This window comes from Brachypodium distachyon, chromosome 2 (genome assembly GCF_000005505.3).
Source record: "Brachypodium distachyon strain Bd21 chromosome 2, Brachypodium_distachyon_v3.0, whole genome shotgun sequence".
NCBI classification, from domain to species: Eukaryota; Viridiplantae; Streptophyta; class Magnoliopsida; order Poales; family Poaceae; genus Brachypodium; species Brachypodium distachyon.
Genome location: NC_016132.3, coordinates 27,250,514 through 27,270,934, shown reverse-complemented (window position 1 = coordinate 27,270,934; position 20,421 = coordinate 27,250,514). Strand labels below are relative to the sequence as shown.

Genomic DNA, 20,421 nt, shown 5'->3' with positions numbered 1-20,421 from the left:
GTGGTGCCATGGGTGCCTCACGTTCCCTGATGGTGCGCCCTAGGCCCTGGGCGCATGGGCCCCTTGGTCGTTGTCTGCTTCCGCAAGCCTCCTTGATTCACTTTCAAACGTTCCAGTATTTATTTTTTCTGTGATTTTTTTCTTGCACGAAAAGGTTACTAAAATATAAAAAAGAATTTTCTGCTGAGGGCGATTAAAGCAAGTTTGTCCAAAAACTCAATAAAATGTTGGTAAAGAATATATAAAAGATACAATAAATTTCAAAAGTTTCTGACCTGTCAACGCCTACTTGACTGAAACGAAACAACACTCAACTTGGCTCATAAGTAACTACTAGTATTAATTTACTAGTTAAACCTAATAAAACTTACAAAGTAAGTCTTGTTAGGTACTTAAGGCTAGTCATAGTGGGGACTAACATAAACTAGTAACATGCATATGTTAATAGTCTATATTACTACTTCAATGGTGGGTAGTAACATATTTGCGGTAACATAGAAGTCTCATTTATTAGCTTTATAGACTTATAGTATCTTGAGAAGTGATGTGATGGTAACATATCTAGTTATCCCAACACTCTTTTTTCTCATTAATAACATGACACATCACTAAAATTGTTTAGTTGGCATTTCAGTTACCACATTTGTTACTCCCACTATGAAGAGTCTAAGTACCCATCCTTGATATGGAGATGGACCCTCCTCAGAAGTAAGATCCTGACGAGGCTACTAGGATGATATTTTTGTACTAAATCTATCATTCTGGCCAGAAGGAGTACATGTTTACCCACGGCTGCGGTACTTTGTTTGGGCGCCGGGATGACTCTTATTGAGGCCATTTGTATTTTCGCTTATTCGAACTTGTATTCCTACAATGTCTACCGATGGATTGTCATAACTTAAATTCAATATCGGAATTTGTAATATTGTTATGGATCGGAGGGAGTACAATTAAGGTTTATAAAATTAGGATACAACTGATATTCTTTTTTTTTTTGCGCAAAGATATTTCTTGATTTAGACTGGTTCAGTTTACCAATCAATGTCCTAAAGTCTGACGAAATCCAGCCCGAAGAGCTTCTCCTGTAGTTCGGGAGTGAGAGTTCAGTGCTCATGTCGGTCTTGGCAAAACAGAACGGATCTTCAAATGTGCAGCCCGGGCCATGGATTTTTTTTTTCTTTGCTAAATTTAGTGTTTTGAGATTTAACTTTGGTCTCTTACCTTGGTAATCTTAGCGTGGGAGTGTAATGGCTCCAGCACTGGGCATCGGCACGGACGGAGAATTTGGCCATGGATTGCGCATGCGCTGAACATTCAGGCCAAATTGAGTATACTTCTGTAATTTGTGTGTTAGGAGCTGAGAGAAAAACGAGAAGCACTTGTTACCAGAGAAAAGAAGGCGCCGCCCTAATCTGTCACGACAGGATATCAGGAGATTATTAATAGGAAAGTTAAACGTGATTTTTTCCCGCGAGAAATTACTACTCCCTCCGTTCAGGCTTTCCGTTCGTCGCTTGACTTTGAGAAAACGTAGCGGGCGAGTTTCCTCCCAGCACTGGCCCCCTGGCTGTCGCTATCTAATTGTACGGAGTACTGTACTAGTGTACTACTACGTCGGTTCAGCCGGTTCAGCCGTTCGGGCTTTCCGTCCGCCGCAAGACTATGAGAAAACGTAGCGGGCGAGTTTCCTCCCACCCCTGGCCGGCTCGCTATATATACGCCTGCACAGAGGAGGCCAGCAGCACCATACTAGATCCCGTCCTACGAGCGAGCGAGCGAGCGGCTGATCAATCCTGTCAAGATGCAGATCTTCGTCAAGACCCTGACCGGAAAGACCATCACGCTGGAGGTCGAGAGCAGCGACACCATCGACAACATCAAGGCCAAAATCCAGGACAGGGAAGGTATGCGTGTGTATTCCATCAATAATCCCCATCTCCTTACCATCGATAACCCCGTCTTCTTCGATCGATCGAAGTTGGAAGTACGTAGAACAGCAAGTTGATTGATTATGGTGCATTTCTTATCGATTTCAGGCATCCCTCCGGACCAGCAGCGCCTCATCTTCGCGGGGAAGCAGCTTGAGGACGGGCGCACCCTGGCGGACTACAATATCCAGAAGGAGTCGACGCTGCACCTGGTGCTTCGCCTCCGCGGCGGAAGCAGGGGCCACTACATCATCAAGGAGCCCAGCCTGCTGCAGCTCGCGCTCAAGTACAACGAGAAGAAGATGGTCTGCCGCAAGTGCTATGCACGCCTTCCCTTCAGGGCTACCAACTGCCGCAAGAAGAAGTGCGGCCACACCGACCAGATCAGGCTGAAGAAGAAGTTTATCAACCAACTGTCTATGTGAAGATGTATCGGTTGGAAACACAAGGGGGAGTCGTCGTCATCGTGGTCCGCGCGCGGCCGAACAAGTTCTTCTGATTCCGAGTCTGTTTTTTCCCTTAATCATCAAGTTCTAACTAGCACACATGCATGGTTCTGGATGTGGGTCTATTGAAACTCTATCAGTACTGGAGTAGTTGTTATTTTGTTTCGAAAACCCCTTTACCACTTTTTACCACTTCTTATGAATATGAATTGTGAAGGGATCGACCATGGAGTTTTAAGGGATCTATGGCCCCAACTTTTTATGTGTCTGACATGTCTACAGATATTGTGTCTGTGTTCATCGATCGTTGTTCACCTTTTGGATCGTCTAGAAATAATACGGTACTGTTTATTTCCCAAGGATAGCGATCCCGGTCTTTCTTGCCAATTGACGCATTACTCCATTCGATTCGGAAAAAGTGTCACCCATTTTATACCATCGGAGAAAGTACTCTCTTTAGTGATCTTGGTCTCGGCGGCAGTACTCTTACCATACAGCACTGACCATTCCCTCCATTCCATTTCAATGTGCCACAAGCAAAATACATACATAATAACAGTTTCATACAAGAATAGGATGACATGCGAACACAACAGTGTATTATTTTTGGTGATCTCGGCAGCGGTACTCTTACCATACAGGACTGACCAAGAATAAATGTTAAATTCCCTCCATTCCATTTCAGTCCAATGTGCCACAAGCGAAATACATCAGAACAACAGTTTCATATAAGAATAGGATGAGATGCAAATACAACAGTGTATTATTACATTGATGAGACATAATATCCTACAAGGCGAGCAGCTCCCTCGGTGTATATGCACAATGCCACTACAAGGACTGTCCTCATTTATTCATATGGAAAGCTGCAATACAAGACCTTCCTCCTCAACTCTCCCATTGCAACTCTGGGCAATGGAGAGGGATAAACATACATGATTACATACATACACATAACTGGATGGACCTCCAGTTGATCACGAAGGCTTGTGAGCCGCAGCAGCAGCATGAACAAGGTTTCAGCAGTGCAGATAATTCTCTTGTTGTTTGTGCCCTTAAGTATGGTAGCCACTTGCAAGGTCGATCTCCCCTTACAAGCTATCCTCATCAAATATAGTCGAGAGTACAAGCCCACGGGCAAATTCGCTCCTTTGAACCCTCTCTTTCTGATCCTTCTCAGACAGAGATGTTTCAGCTCTGTAAATTCACCACAGATGTTTCATCAACCATTGGACACTAAAGAGGTTACTATACAGGAAGAAGAATTAAAGTTTCAGCTCTGTAAATTCACCACAGATGTTTCATCAACCATTGGACACTAAAGAGGTTACTATACAGGAAGAAGAATTAAACTACAGAGTCTGTTCCATATTATAAGACGTTTTGGCAGGCTATTTTTAGCTTGCGAAGACGTCTTATAATCTGAAACAGAGGGAGCACATTTCAAAATTCAAAAGGTTCGACCTTTCTGCAAACTCAGAAATTTAAAATGTCAGTTTAGAAGAGCATTGAAAGCTCCCCATATGAGGCTAAACAATAATGCAGACAACTTGCTGTGCAGCAATGGATTGGTCCATTTCATGCTTCTGGCTCTCTAAAAAAAGCATTCACACATGTACTCCGGCATGCAAATTTGCAACAACAATTAATCCAATGGGTAGCATGTCCGTAAAACCATAAGGCCCATGATATCGATCATTAAGATCTGACAAATAGATGGATAAAGTATTACCACAGATATGGCACTTGATTAGATAAGACTAATTGTTTAACAATCAACTGATGCTAAATAGAGTGCCGTAAAAACCAACTGATGCTAAACACAGACATAATAATGTACCTAAATAAAGCAAAGCACATCTTAACATCAGAAAAGGGATTGAGTAATCTGCCAAAGAAAAATTGGGTTACTTGGGTGGTCAACCATGAGGGGTAATCTACTATACAATCGATACAATAATAATAACTAACTGACACCAAAGGATTTGCAGTTTTATTCATGGCTGGAGGGCAGAAAGGGGTAATGGTCATGCAAAAGGACTGGAAAATAACTAGAATGTGGAAAACTATCATCCACTAACCAGATACAGTAGTATCGTGGCAAAGAGGGGGTGGAGTGAGGCGGCAGAAAGAACAAAGCTTGAGGTGACATACCTCTCTACAGTCTTTTCATCTGGGAATTTATTTAGCAAAAAGGTTTTGTCAGATGAGTCGGAATGAAAATCTTTTGATGGTTCAGCCACAGGCAAACTACAAATTAAAGACGACAAAAATGGATCTGGGGCTGCAGCAGGAGGATTAGATACATAGGATGATCCACCAAGAAAGGACTCTAAATTGCCGTCTCTTAAATCCTTTCTCAACAAAGACAGCAAAGAATGGGACCCAGATGATACTTTTCGGACTCTGCGCCTGCGTTGCATGTATAATTCATTAAGGAAAGTAATTAGTAAACTGTGTTCCTGCAAAAATCATATATTTTCGACAAGAAATATTGTGAAATGCTAAACTGTAAAACCACACATGCTCATTGGCAGCAGTAGTGCAGTACAGTGCGAAACAAAAGGATATCTTGAAGTAACTTCCATGCTGCATTGTCAGGTGACCTATCAAGTCCATCCCAACCCTTGTAGCACAGATGGGGCATACCTGAAAGGGCAGTTCATGAAATTCCATGAGCGCTTATTATTTGAATTCATTATATATGCATGATCCCACATACACAGGAAATAGAGCATGTTAGCACTGTGTCCATCAGGTCCTTGAAATAAGAAATGCAACTAAACTGCAAAATATCCCTAATACAAGTGAAAAACTAAGGGAGTGTTTGGATAAGTGAAATATAGCACAACAGGAGAAGTAAAATTCACCACACCTACAAGAAACACGAAAACTACTGGTATCGATCTAGGCACCTGAACGATATTTAGATGTTTCTACTACCATATGGATGTTAAACATCAACTCTCAGCAAACCAGCAGACAAGCAATTTACCTTGACTGGGGAGGCAGAAATTTTCATTTACAGGAACCGGTAAGGAAAAAACAGACAGTTGAACAACAACAATTTGAAGAAAAGGAAATTAAAGATGAAATTACCTACATCAGCATCAAAATAAAATGACATCACTTAAACCTCATTCCACTGATATTCAAGCACTGTTGTAACTTACAGATCGAAGAAAAATTATGTCATAACTGTTTTTTCAGCAGCCCAAACAATATGAACAATAGCAAGACAGTAATGAAGCTTTCGAACCAGAGGAAAAGCAATGACCCATTCTAAAATATGACAAATTTTCATAATCCAACCATCACCCCAGAATAGTTTTGCCCATTTACATTCTGCAAGCAATAACTGGTGAATCAGAGGTGTACCAGTGATAATCCAATAAGTTGTATTAATTTCACCATGAATCATGAACCAGTGTAGCAGCATAAACCATAATACCACTCTTCTACTTCCATAGATAACTCTACTCCCAACACCAAACTAAAATATTCAGCTTGACAATACTTTCACAGTTTCACTTGATCAATTAAGAACCATGGACTATGAACTCTTAACTACACAATATACAAACATGACCTCGAACAATGCAACAAATTAATAGAGATAGTTGCACGACCTACTTTGAAGTGAAGGATGAGCTTTTACAATCTAGAGAACTTATAACTTTTAATCCAACAGAAGAGAAGCAGAGAAATTTGGGGACCCTCGTTGGAGGAGAGATAACGCATGTCACCTCAGAGAGCCCGAGACAGAACAAGAAGGTAAAAACTTGCACAGCTGATTGCATTGACCAGTCATAACACACGATATTTCAGCTCTGGTCATCACTGATTCACTCCGAAACAAACAATATCTAATAAACCCAGAAGGAACAACATCCAAAACAAAAACAACCGGAAGACAGAGTCAACTAATACAACAGATTAAAAAAAACCAAGTAAACTCCAAAATCAAAACCAACTACTTCCCATCAAACGTAACTTAAATTAGATGCTATGATTGACACAACTTCTTTCTATCTCCATTAACCTCTCTACGCTTTTTTCACCACATGCCCACATCCCTTAGCACCACCTGTAGGTCCTAAGGACTTTAGAACATAATTCAAATAAAGTACTCCTCCGACCCATATTGCGTGTCCCAGATTTAGTACTCCCTCCATCCAGAAATAAGTGACTTGGATCCAAGTCATTTATTTCCGGACAGAGGGAGTACAACTTTGTACTAAATCCGGGACAAGTAATATGGGTCGGAGGGAGTACATAAGGTAGCCAAACTAATTAATTTAGCTTAGCATTGGTTGCTAATCTTAGCATTGATACTTAAAAGCCTTTTTAATCTTAGCATGTACTCTCACACATCCCTTAGCATGGTGCTAGACAATTTCTCTCACTTCAGGTTTTCTCAGCACCTACTCCCTCCGTTCCACAATACACCTCATATAGATTTGTGCACTTGGACCAAGGAAGCTCTCGTTTCTAGTGTCTGCTCATTCCTATTGGATCAAAATTAAATGGATGTGAGTAGTTATTTGCTAGGTGCAGGAGCCAAGAGAAAAGTGAGGTGTATTGTGGAACAAATGAGAAAAAACTATACGAGTTGTATTGTATTGTGGAATGGAGGGAGTAGGGATGTGAATGCTCTAAGAATCCAGCAAATAAAGACACCTATTGGAATGGCGAATCAGCCCCATCCTGCAATTCCAACGAACAATACCATAAAAAGGTCTCGTTCAAAGAAGTTGATTTCTAGATTTCACACACAAGACACTCTAAAATGAACTTGATGTTTAATTTACAACCAAACTAACACAGGAATAAAAATGAATTTCCCAGCAGAACACTCAAGTGTCTCACATATTCAGCAAGCAACAAACCCATTCCACGTCAAAATAACCAGAACAATGTATATTCACAACCACTAAAACCTGCAAGATGGATGTAGTGGTCGTAATTGCACAATATAAACGTCTCTGCACTCCAGCGTGACATACTCGAACAACAAAAAATTAGTATCTCTACAGTCTACACAAACGTAAAAATGTCACGTTTGGGCTAAAACGCCTCAAAGGCTTGAACCCAACGAAGCTCATCAACGTGTATTATCAGATATAAGGCGAGAGCCCTGCAAAAAAAAATATAAGGCGAGACGACATACCCCACTCTTGGCTTCGACGGCGTGCTCGTCGTCGATGTGGCAGCACAGCCCGACGAAGTCGAAGTCCTCGCCACAAAAGGGGCAGTTGTAGGCCTCCGCGCCGCGCGCCTCCACCTCCTCCCCGCCGGCGTCCGCCTCGTCGAACCCCATGTACAGATCTGAGGACCCAACACAGTCATCACGCATCGACCCCAACGTGAAATCCAAAAACAAAAATTACCCAACCCAGCTCAGCGGCAAATTCAGAACCGTACCGTAGCGGGACTGCAGGCGCCTTGCGGCGGAGGAGGAGGAGGAGGAGGAGCGGCCCCACGCGTCGCCGGCGTCCATGGCGGAATCGAAACCCTAGCTCCGCTTCTCTCACGCTCGCGCTCCCCTCTCTTTTCCCCTTTTGGGTGGTGGTGTTCGCGATGTTTTTTTTTCCTGCTCCGGTTTTCTTTGTCCTGTCTTCTCTTTGCACTGCTTCTGTCTGTGTGATGTGATTCCGTGCGCGCGCGCGCGTGCGGTGTTCGTTGGCCTTCTCGTTTCGCTTTGGGTGGGTGCGAGCGAGTGCAGTGATTGGGCAAATTATGGAACGGGAAAGTTGCGATGGATGCAACGGGTCTACTGTGAGCCAGCAGTGGGAATGACTCAGTGCGCCGTCGTTGTCAGAGATTTCTGTGCTCGCCGGTAAAATGGCTCTTTTTACCGAGTAAAACGCTTCTGGTATCTCTGCCCAAGCTATATAATCCCCACAACAATATTCACAACAACCTCAGGGCTTTAAAACAAGATCTTGGTGCGATTTTCCAAATGGAACTCACTACATTGGCGGCGTGGAGCATCTGAAAGACACGTAACGACTGTATATTCAATGGGATCACCTCATCACTTTATAAATGTAGAAAAACTTTCAAGGATGAATTGAACATGGTTTTTCATAAAGCTAAGAGAAAGAGCTACCATGGCCTAAAGTCATGGCTAGATAGATTTGGATGATCTTTTCTTTTTCGCTCGTAAATATTCAAAAAATTTATTAATACATGCATAGGCCTTATGGCCTAAAGCTTTCTGTAAAAAAAAATTAAACCGCTTCTGCATCTTTTAACATAAGAGGGGCATGGGCAAAGTCACTATTATTAAGAACATTTCTTGATACGAAAATAGAGATTAAACTATAAACGAGAGACACGAATTTTAACGTGAAAACTCTTGCGGGGAAAAACATGGACGCATGAAGGCGCAACTTCATTATGTTAGAGTATTACAAGCACGAGACGACCAGCCGTCTTTTAGGTGCGACTACATGGGGTATATATAACAAGCAATAAACATGAGTTTTAGTAGGACAAGGAAAACGAGTTCAACTCGTATACCAACACAAGGCCCAAACCTATCCTGCTACGTCTAGCAGAATTGGTAACGGATCTGGATCATATTTCAACATTTCTCTATGTCTAAAAAGGATTAACAAAAGTCACCGGCGTCAAATAACCAGTATTATTAGGAACATTTATGTATATCTAAAAAAGATTAACAAAAATCATTGGCGACATTTGACACCAATGAATACATGTTGGCTTTGCCCCTGAAGAGGAGGAACAATATTGTCAAGGGGTTTTCTAGCCAAACAAGTGGAGAAGAATACCTAGATAATTGAGCTAATTCATGAGCTACCTCATTTGATTCGCGGGCGCAATGAAAAAAAGACTTCGGTGCAATTCGAAGCAAAATAATAACAATCTTCGAAAATCGCCACACCACCTCCTTCATTCATAACCTCGATCACTTCCATACTATTTGAATTGACTTGGAGGCGATTATACCCTGTCGTCGCAGCCAACTCTGGACCAAGACAAATAGACATTGATGAGGAATCCCAACCAATGATACAACCGCAACCCCTAAAGCACCTACACCTCAAGTACCGGAGATACATGGACCAATTACTAAACCTCGTGCGCGCTAACTCAATTATCAGGTACTTTCGTTTGTTGGTACTTTGGGCAATCTAAATGAAATATGATGCTGCCTAAATCAGATGCTTTTATGTTGATTAGGAATGAAGAACCAAGCCACGGAACGGGGGATTGGAGCGAGTCAAACTTTGAGGATGACGGCATGCATACGAAAGGAAACGGTGTAGCAACTACCATAAGAATAAGAGAAACTGCAGCCACTTAAGTCGTGGGAAGAGAGGAGATGCTTGAACTGCCCCTTACACTTCTTATGGGCCAAGGCATTGTAACAGCCCAGCCCATTTTAGGATATGAAACCCTAGCCTTCTTTCACCTCCCACTCCATATAAGAGCAGCCACCACCCTCTTTGGCTAGGTGGTTTTGTTTAGATAAGTTAGCCATTGTTGCAACTTCAGATTCCCACTAGTGTCGGCTTGATCTATTGGAGAACCACTATCGGAACACGACCTTGTTACTCGTCTCCTTAAGACTATTGTATTTCATCTATATTTGCAATTTCAGATTGCCTTATCTCGATTCTTGCTTATTTTTGATTGCTAGCAGGGATTGGAACTTCGTGTTTAGGTTGATGGCGCCTTCGGTTCCGTCAATAACCACAGGAAGTTGGTTCAGCGATTGCTAAGGCGCATCGTTGTGTGCACGGTGTAGTCAGGTCATGAGAGTCAACCCCGCCCAAATCGTAGTTATCCTTCTCACTGAAAGATCGGGCCACCCCAAGCAGCCAAGGAGCGCATCAGACATGGCCTCGACAACCAGAATAGTCGAACATCATGTGATTTTTTGATTCGCCGATACTACAAACTCACCTTTGCGATTCCGAAGAATTGCCTCAATTGCACCACCAAGAGTTTCCATATCAAGGGCAGAATCACGTTGAGCTTACTAATATCCAATAGAGGCTTTTCCAGCCTTGTTGCCTAATGGACGATTTCTTTCCTTTTGCTCGCGCGAAATTTTCTGCATCCATGCAAATAGACATCGCCGACCTTCTTGTAAGCTGGACAGGTTCACCACGAACAACATGTCGATGCTAGCTCCCACGAGAGATACCAAGTCACTGTAGCGATAAAGATCCACCAGACTAACTATGTGTGTTCTTCCGGAAGCAATTCAAGGACCACCTAGCCCGAGTGATCTACTTCACACGCTCGACGGATAATTTCATACGGTCCTAGGTTAATTCATACTTAGTTCGCGTGAGGACAAGTAAAGAGCAGTGCATCGCATCATCAACACTGGGCACCGTGCGTGAGCTTGGGTTCTTTTATTACTCTTTCTATTTCATAAAACAGTTTATATAATTGATTTTCTTATTTATTCTTTAATATAACTCATTTTTCTATAGGCACTCGCCCGGGGCGAATAAGTGTTCACACTCTTTTACTCTTAGACCCAGATAAATGACTAGACACTGTAAAATGAAAGTTGTTTTTGTTCAAGTGCATAAATATATATGAGCTGTTTTAAAGGGACCAAGATGAAATGGTCTTGGGTTTTAAGGGAGTGAGCAATTTGATAAGCAAAAAAGTTGACACTAGAGTCCAGGATTGAAAATTTTGGTGCGAAGTTTTAGAATCCCTCATGGGACCCACGAGTCAAGAGACATGCTCCCGTGAAAAGTGACAGTGGGTCCACTTGACTACTTTATTTTCTTCGGGCAATCTAATTGAGGGACGTGCCCACCGTTGTCTTACCGTGCGGCGCGTCCCCAACCGTCTGATCTTTCTAATCCTCTGCAGGTCCTTTCTTCTCCTCGATCTAATCTCTCTTCTCCTCCCGATACGAGCGCAGGGCATTGGCTGCTAAAGAGAAGAGCATGCGAGGGCGCCGGGGTAGCGGCTTGCTGCGGCTCCGGCGAAGGGCGCGGGGCGGATGCGGCGGGCGTAGGGGCGGCGTTGCGGCGGCCAGTGAAGGGTGCGCGCGGTGGCAGCAGCGAAGGAAGCGAAGCAGGGGCAACGACGGTGGAGAAAGGCGTGCGGTGCAGCTCGGCCAGGCTCGCTCTCAGACCCTCCCGCGCGGCAGTGCTGCCACTGCTTGGCTGCGCGTTGGCACTGCATCCTCCTCGTGGATGGGGTTGTGCCCGCCATGTACAGCGGGCACACGAGCAGGTCCCGATGCGAGAGCGGTCATGACGGCCCGCTGTGGTCGATGCTCTTTGGCGAGCGAGTCGTACTCGTATGCCGGGTGGTGCCCAAAGAGGAAGTTCGTGGCGTCGGTCCGTTCTGCGCCGTCTTGGCGTGCCTGCGACTGATGGGTGGAGAGTCGGTGGGGCTGCTTGCTTGATGACGGACGACGGCGAGAACGAGGAGCGATCGGGGGTGTTGTATGTGTCTGGCCGCTTGTCATGATCCTAGTGGACCTAGAGAAGGGTGCGCGGCCACAGTGGCAGAGCCGGACGAACGGCGGCTGGGGAGCAGGCGTGGCAGCTGCGTCGGCGGAGCTAGGTTGCGCGTGTGGTGCATAGTATATGCAATTTGTGTACTGACCAGTTACCATTTAACATGGGACGAAAATTTCGTGTACGTATTTGTCATGTCGTTGCTTTTTTTTACACAATTGTCATATTTTTACCCCAATCACAAGTCTTTATTCAACCGCACTTTGTTACCCTGGTAATTATGTGCGACTAACCTGGCGAGAAAGACCAGTTAACCTGGTAAGCACGCCCAGTTAACCTGATAAGTATGTGTGGCTAACCTGGTGATTATGTGCGGCTAACCTCATAAGTACCAGCTAACCTGGAAAGCACGCCCAGTTTACCTGGTAAGTATGTCCGGCTAATCTGGTAATTATGTGCGGCTAACCTGGTAAGGACCAACGTCCAGCTAACCTAAAATGCATGCCTATTTAACCTGGTAAGTATGCCCGGCTAACCTGATAATTATGTGTGGCTAACCTGATAAGGAAGGCCAGCTAACCTGGTAAGCACATCCAGTTAACCTGATGAATATGCACCGCTAATCTGGTAAGTGGGCACGAATAATTCGCTATGCACAGTTAACCTAGTAAATAGCTAACCTGATAAATAAGTACAATTAATCTGATACTAAGTAGACATAGTTCACTTGGTATGTATGGATAAATTATATACATTTTAGATCGATTAAATTTTTATATGGTGCATAAAATATGTCTAACTTAGTAGAAAAAGACTACCGCGTTGTAAGACTGCTAGACCGCACTATGCTCAAATGGATGGCGTTGGAGCCGCTGCGATCAGCTAGCTGCGTGTGGAGAGACGAAAACAAATCTCAAACGAGTACATCGTTTAAGAGATAAAACATTTTCAAATTTTGAATTTGTTAAAAATCCAGATGTGTCATAATTTTATCTTGTATTGCATGCATGCAACCCACTCCATCAATTGCTCTGTGCCATTTTGTCTTCTCGCATATTTTGTCTTCTCGCATGAGGTATATGTACATAAGCGCTGTAACGTGAATAAGGCTGCTGTCCGCTAGGGCGATGATGGGCCGCTGCATTGCACGGGCTGTGCGGGGCGCCTGGGCCGTCGCTGCATTGCGTGCGTGGGAAACGGGCGCACCGGGGAAACGGGCGAGCGGTCCTCCGATGGGGCGCCTGGGCACGATCGTTTCGTAGTTCGGTCCTATTTTCTTAGGATTGGTTCATCAACTAGAAGCGGTTCCACAAGGAAAAATTCTTAGCTATCTTCTTGCAGCGCTTAGAACCAAGTCTAAGAAAAAAAAATTGCCCCTAGCACCGACTTTTTACTCGCGTTGCACACGCTCTAAGATGACTCCACGAGGACATCATCTTGGTCACCTATAGTCCCTAGATGACTTTCAAATACGGAGAAAGGGAAAATATGTGCCATCGACTCTTATGTAAGAGATGATTTATTTTTAAATAGCTTCTTTCACTTATCAAATTTCGTATTTCCATCATGGTTTTTTAATTTAATTTTGCCAGTGCAAGATATGAAATTAAGAGATTATATGCTCCCTACGATCCAAAATAAGTGTTTCGGTTTTGACTAAGCCTAATTCTGTAACTCAAGCCTCGTAAAGATACTTCAGACAAGGGGAATGCATATTAGTTTGTACAAGTCCTGGCTTGTACAATCATCATCGTCTAGTCGGATAGATTGCTTTGAGATCCGAAAAAGATGCCAGACTGACTCTGTTTGGAAAAAGCTAAAACATCTAATAAAAAGGAATAAAGGGAGTGGTAAACTAAAAGAGTTCCAAGCGACCAATGTCTAGCAATTCTTCGATTAGATATCTAATGTACTCCCTCCGGCCGTAATTACTTGTCAAAATATTACATGTATTTAGACTTTTTTGCACATAAATACATCCGTATTTAAACAAATTTGAGACAAGTAATTCCGGTCGGAGGGAGTACATTTTATTGTTATACTCAAGCATTCTCCTCCTATCCACGCGAGTTCGCTAAAAAAGAAAGAGAATATCCACGCGAAAAGAAAAGGGCCGATGACAAGAGCGATACAAGAGGCGATGCAAATGCAAGAACTTGATCGCCTTAAAGAGACGGCAACATAGGAGGAACCCGAACAGGATAAAGAACACTGAAGCAGCAAGTCACGCCGCCTGGGACGACCTGCTGTACGGAAGCTAACGACCTTCTTGAATTCTGATAGATCGATAGGCTTGAGTACACTCTCCAAAATGGTGCTGCCTGTTAGCAGGTTAAAGTAACAAGAGGAAATATCTCCAATTATAAACCATCTGGGATGTAAAATACGGATTACTATATCTCTTTTTACATCACAAAGCATAGAAATTCATAGAGTTTAATCTCACCAAAAAAAAGATATTCAACTTAATCCTAGAAATAAATAAGGTCAGTTACGAGGGGGGCAAAGCAGAATCAGAATCGCACGGCACCAACAAATTTCACTTGTTTGATCGATCAGCTGGAAAACAAACACCTTTTGGAATGCCTTGACTGATGATATCGCCCCAGGCATGTGCGTACCAGATTCAGCCTGATCCTGATGTGGCTCAATCGCTCAAGGGAACCCTCCGGAGAGCCGGAAAGCTAGCGACATTGCCCTGCCCAAGCAGCGTATGTCCCGTTCGTCCTTTCCGTCTCGCTGTCCTCCAGCAAAGAAGATCACACACACCCCGTCGCCCCCTTGCTTCACTTCAGATCCGTCCGTAATCTCTTCGAAAGATGCCTACACCTCGTATTCGGCCGGGAAAGCTGGTCTTCACCTTTGTCGCTGCTCCATAGCGTCTGTCTCGTGCTAACGTGGCAACCGAACGACACGAAGAGGGATTTTGTTTTTTACATCGACACCAAGAGATGTTAGGAATGCACGGGAAGGACTGGGGACGACTGCAAAGGCCGGATGGCCTGCCAGCCCGTCCATCGTCCAGCAGATCAGTACGCGCTCTTCTGGGCCGCGGCCCAAGGCAAAGTTAAGGCAAAAACTGTGGCAGGCCGCAGAACAATGTGAGAGGGGCTTCTCAATAAAAAATGCTTACAAAAAAAAATCTTACAGAAAAAAATGTGAGAGGAAATGCAATGCAAGTAGCTTTCCGGAGCCCGGCTATTGGAGGGCCTGAAACTCAAGCAATGGTGCAAACATTCCAAGGAGCGTCAAGTCAACATTATGAGTGTCAATGCAAGAACGTGATGAGCATCTACAGCAGATCCCGTAAAATCATAACCGAAGAAACGCAAGTTCAGTCTATCGAACTCGTGTTTTTCGGTACCAATTTGATCCGGCCGGAACAGAATCCACAAACTGGACATAGAAAATGTCTTATGTGCCCGTTTATGGGGTCTGTTCCATCCGACGTCGCGCAAAACCCTAAAGTTAGGCATTTTAGAAATGGGTTTCAAAGATAATAATCCAAATTACCCATCAAATAGCCATCAATTAGTGCACGATTTCAGCAAAAATTAGAAAAAGGTTCCAACCATCAACTAGGCAAGATTTCAGCAAAAATAGCCCAAAATCAATTAGCAAGCAACAAATCAATTAGCCATCATTTCAAACAGCAACAAAGAGCCGCGCGGAGGGAGGAGGGAGCGGCGAGGCCGCGCGGCAAGAGGAGGGAGCAAGGGCGAGGGGTTGGGGCTCCTGCGGCTGGGGGAGGAGGGAGCGGCGGGGCCGCACGGCATGAGTAGGGAGCAGGGGCGAGGGGTTGGGGCTCCTGCTCTGGAGGGAGCGGTGGGCGGGGACGCCGGCCAAGGGAGGAGGCGGGCATGAGGGCGGCCAGAACAAGGGTCAACGGAGGAGGAGGCGGCGGCGGCGGTGGCCAGATAAGCTCTGGAGGGAGCGGTGGGCGGGGACGCCGGCCAAGGGAGGAGGCGGGCATGAGGGCGGCCAGAACAAGGGTCAGCGGAGGAGGAGGCGGCGGCAGCGGTGGCCAGATAAGCAGGAACAACGCAACTTCCGGCTCGGGAAAAAATGTTGGGCTGAAACTTCAGCCTACCAACCGTTTTTAGGAGATGCGGTTTCGAGAAGTCACGCGTGGGAAGCTGGAGATATAGCGCGGTGGGAAAAGTTATTCGGTTGACCTGGTTTTTTTTGCCGATTTCGCAAGTATAGGGCATATGTTCGGGTTGTTTTTTCCGATCAAAACCTAAACTGACAGTAATTTTTCAGATCGGGCCAATACATGGATCCCACAAAATAACCGTCGGTTTACGATTTCGGACGAAAAATACGACCTGATTAGATAATTTTTATTCAGGAAATCTGTAGAAAGTTTTTCGGATCAACCCCATATCTCCCTCCCTACACACAATATCTCCTGTTTCGCAGGAGAACCGAACACACATACCCCATCGCCTAAGAAATGGTTGGCGCGCTGAAATTTCAGCCCGTGCCTTTCCTTTCTCTGCCGGCCACTGCCGCCTCCTCTCCTTCCCCGCCTTCAGGCCGCCGCACGCCGCATCTAGCCACCGCCCCGTCCTTCCACACCTCAGGCCGCCACCGCCTTGTTGCTCACCTCAGGCCGGCCGCCGCCGCCCCCGGCCCCACGAGCTACTCCTTTGGCTGGTGGCGGCAACGCCCTCGCGAGCTCCTCCTCTGGCCCGCCGCCGCCTCGCTCCCCTCCTCCAGCCCCATGCGCATCCCGCCGCCCCTGCTGGTGGTCCTGGTCGTGGTCGGGTGAACAGAAGGAGAGATACGAGGGAGAAGAGAAGGGAAGAATTTGGCCGTGGTCGAGGAAGAAGATGGGGGATTTGGGGTAGCTCGTGATACAGGGGAGAAGAAGAGGGAGGAAGAAGATGTTTTTGTCACCGACAGGTGGGTCGTCTCAGGTGTCAGTAGAACTACCAGGAAATATAAGGTTTGGATTTTACGGTCCGTCCGGTTCAATTTGGTACCGCAAACAAAGACGCACACACGTTTTTACGGATCGAAAATTCCAAATATAAGGGAGAGATGGTCTAATGTATTTGGTTCCAGAGCCAAGTTGAATGAAACGGAACGGTTTCATTTTAATAGGAATGGAATGGAATGGAACGGCTCCAGCACCTGTGTTTGGTTGGAAAAAATGGAAGAGTATTGTTTTTGTTTGGCTGATGGAATTAGAGGGAATAGAATGGTTCCTCATCTTCGAATGCTTCTTCCTCCTGTGTTCCTGTGCTCCTGTGCTTGATAAGCTCGCACATCTCCTCAGCCTCTTGAGTCTTGACGAGGAAACCCTGAGTTGGGATTGCATTCGAAGGCCTGCTCGGGGATGGAGAAGGGGGTACGCAAGGGGGCCGTGCTGGTGCTGCGTTCCGCCGCTGCCTTCACAACGCGCTGCTGCTCTGCCGTCTCGCCGTGCCGCAGCTCCGCCGGCTCCCCGCGCCGCCGCCTTGCTGCATGCTCTGTTGTCTCGCCACGCCGCCGCCTTGCTGCTCGCCAACCATAAGGACAGAGACGGACCCACATATTCGAGAGAGAACCGAATGGTTCCTTGGATTTAGAGGAATCAGTTCGTTAAGCATCTAGCAGGAATATTCCTTTTTCTGTAACCACGTGGTTCCATTCCACGTTGATATATTTCATTAACCAAACACAAACTCTAGAACCATCGCAATTTCTGAAACCATTTCATGACATTCTACCCTATTACCCCAACCAAACACTGCTAAACATGGGAACCCGAATCTCGGGCAGGCGAGCAGCGAAGTCACTCCGCCTGGGACGCTCTGCTGCACGGAATTATGGAATCTGACGACCTTAATTCTGGCTCGCGGGAGATCGATAGGCTTGAGTACACACCCTCTACAATTCATGCATGTACAGCATAGCTCATCTGACGTAGTGACGTGCATGAATGATCGGATAAGATTCAGCCTCCCGATGAGGCTCAAATGATCGTTTCCGTCTTGCTGTACTCCAGCAAAGAAGATCGCACGCACCCGCTTCGTTCGCTTCGAATTCGTGTCTCGAAAAGATGCCTACACTCGTATTCGGCCGCGAAAGCTGGCCTGCACCTTTGTCGCGCCGCTGGCGCGCGCTCTATAGCGTCTGTCGCGTGCTAACGTGGCAACCGAACGTACGTACGACACCAAGAGGAAATCAACAGACCTCGGTCTCCACAGTTTTCCCTCTGAAAAATACAATTATTCGAGTTTGGAATCGTTACGCGTCACGTCATGCATGATGGGCGCGAGGGACGACGGTGATTAATTATGCGCCTATTATGCAGGGGACCAATTAATTACGCCGGTCAATACATAGCGGGCAGTTGGCCATGCATGGCTGCACTGCATTCTCAGTTCTCCGACGTTGGGATAACCAGACAGACGTGGACGTGACAACGACGGAGTACATACTCTTTGCAGCAAGGCTGCTACGTACGGTGATCTTGTCGTATCTCGCAAGTTTCGTTTGTAACGTGATTTTTGCATGCCTTACCCTATGTTTATCTACCAAAGGCTTAATTAGACGTGGACCATGCATGGTACTCACTCTCGTTCTAAATTATTGACTCAAATTTACCTAAATATTTTGATAATAATTTAGGACCAGAGGAAGTATAACTTTTTTTGTTTTCTTAATTAGCAATATGGCCACTTGATTTCATGGACCATGGACAAACTCTAGTGCGAGGCCGATGCTTTAGGGCCTCTAAATAGAACATCTTTCAAAGAATTTAGCAGGATTTCAAACTCTAAGAATTTATCTACACATTTGGCCTTTCGGGCCACAGTCCTGAAAATTCGTTAATATTATATTCTTACTTTTTTTTCTATAAGAAATAGCAAACGGTTACACTCTCTCTTGGAAATTTGTGTTGTGTCTATGACAACTAGCTAGCTAGGTGATTTCTTGACCATGCATGTCCAATGTTCCATGTACTCCGTACAATTTAAGGTTCTTTTTAAGTTTAATTTGTGTTACTGAAGACAACACGTTTAAGGTACAGTATGGAAAACTCCTTGATCGTAGTGGCAACACACATGGATTTTTCCTGGTCCTCTTCACCAACGACACGACAACAATGGAGCGGTTCGGCATCTGTGCATGTCACTTGGTAACGTTGTGTCCAACGATCTTATGCTGTCACTTAATTGTTAGGATGTGTGGCTCATATGATCTCAAAACATTTAAGGTTTAATCTAGCATGTAGATATGTGATTATTTGAATGATTGGTCTCTTCAGTTTCCTCCGGAACCATAGAGGAACATAGAGCTAGATACCAACAATGGTGAAGTTAGGGAGCGACGACTAGATTTTGATTCCATTAGAAATCTTTGTTTGTTCACTCTATTTTATTTGTACGATTTATTCCGTCCATTTTATCACTAAAATTGAATAGTTTGTACCATCTGATATGTGCATCTTCCAACTCCGGCGTTCAAAAGGGCCTTGAATCTGTAATCTTTATCGCCGGGGAACATATATGATTCTTTCGTGACCCAAGCTAGTGCCGTGGGAGGTACTGCATCTCAGTGGAAGAGTAACATGCAGAGTAGCCCCCTGGCCCTGGAAGTTCCCAATCAACAGCAGCGGATTTGATTCGATTCCATGACCTACAAGAAGGCAGCTATACATTTTCCCATTCCTTTTTCTTCTTTGGTCAATCAGGATAAGTGCACCCACTCTGCGTGCGTACGTGCTATATCGTGATCAGCTTCTGTTCTCCCTCGCGGAACTAAAAGAGAAGTAGTAAAAAAAAAATTAAAGGAAAGAAAAGTAGTAAAATAAACAGCATGTGTATGTCCAGCCTCCAGCGTTCAGTCGTTCACTTGTCCTGCATTTTTGTTTGTGTTGTGAGAGAGTTGACCGCAAGAAGCATAAGGTACTTATCTTATGTTTTTGTTTTCCGGAAACGGGACAGCGTTGCGTCTACATACATTTATCATGATAGAAAAGCATCTTTTGTTTTCCTCTATCAACTGCTGCTGTTGGCTTGCACGCACGAGACATGCCATGTTATAGGAAAGATAACAACTTTAAACAAGCTGCTCCGTCCAACAAAAAATGTTCAAATTTTGTTAAACTTTGGATGTATCTAGACATGATTTATGAGCCTAATCTGGAACCAAACATTTCGTGAGTGCATTGTAAAGATATATATAGGTGCTTTGCTAATGTGAACTGAGAATGCTTTAAAGAAAACCATACCTATATATACAAAGCTTGATTAAAAAAAAGTTAATTACTAAAATTACATAAAACCCCTGCTTATGCCGTATAAGCGTGACAAGAACCGTGAAGGGGCGGCTAACACATCTATCTTCCCCACGTAAGCTCTGGTGCCTCTACCGACTAAAATATTTGGCTGCCATGTATATATGTCTGGTAGCACCAATGCACCATCCACCGTTTTATAAGCTTCCTCGCACAAAAAAGAACGATTTTTATAAGCTAAGAGTTGCCCATTCTCTGCATCTTTGATTCTTGCACACTAATTATGTTAACATCCACGCTTACTTATATGCGCCTAATTCATCCACCGCTTGAAACGTGGGATTTCA

At 44.7% G+C, this 20,421-nt stretch overlaps 2 protein-coding genes across 6 annotated transcripts; one reads left to right on the top strand and one right to left on the bottom strand.

The window, feature by feature from the left end:
• Positions 1-1,715: 1,715 nt before the first annotated feature.
• On the top strand, positions 1,716-2,674 carry LOC100837381 (ubiquitin). Its single transcript, XM_003568582.4, has 2 exons — positions 1,716-1,904; positions 2,037-2,674. The coding sequence occupies exons 1-2, from the start codon at positions 1,802-1,804 to the stop codon at positions 2,351-2,353; spliced, it is 420 nt and encodes a 139-aa protein (XP_003568630.1). The 5' UTR covers positions 1,716-1,801; the 3' UTR covers positions 2,354-2,674.
• A 354-nt stretch (positions 2,675-3,028) lies between these two features.
• Positions 3,029-8,096, bottom strand: LOC100836146 (protein DEHYDRATION-INDUCED 19 homolog 2). Of its 5 annotated transcripts, none has more exons than XM_014899658.2 (6): positions 7,799-8,096; positions 7,545-7,702; positions 4,946-5,023; positions 4,456-4,797; positions 4,215-4,262; positions 3,029-3,571 (listed from the first exon to the last, which is right to left on the bottom strand). In XM_014899658.2, exons 1-5 carry the CDS (start codon positions 7,872-7,874, stop codon positions 4,242-4,244), a joined length of 675 nt encoding a protein of 224 aa, XP_014755144.1. In that variant the 5' UTR covers positions 7,875-8,096; the 3' UTR covers positions 3,029-3,571; positions 4,215-4,241. The 5 variants fall into 5 exon arrangements, with proteins under 5 accessions (XP_014755144.1, XP_010231504.1, XP_024314887.1 ...); XM_010233202.3 differs by having other exon boundaries at positions 4,529-4,797; positions 7,799-8,095; XM_024459119.1 differs by having other exon boundaries at positions 3,029-4,262.
• Between the last annotated feature and the right edge of the window lie 12,325 nt (positions 8,097-20,421).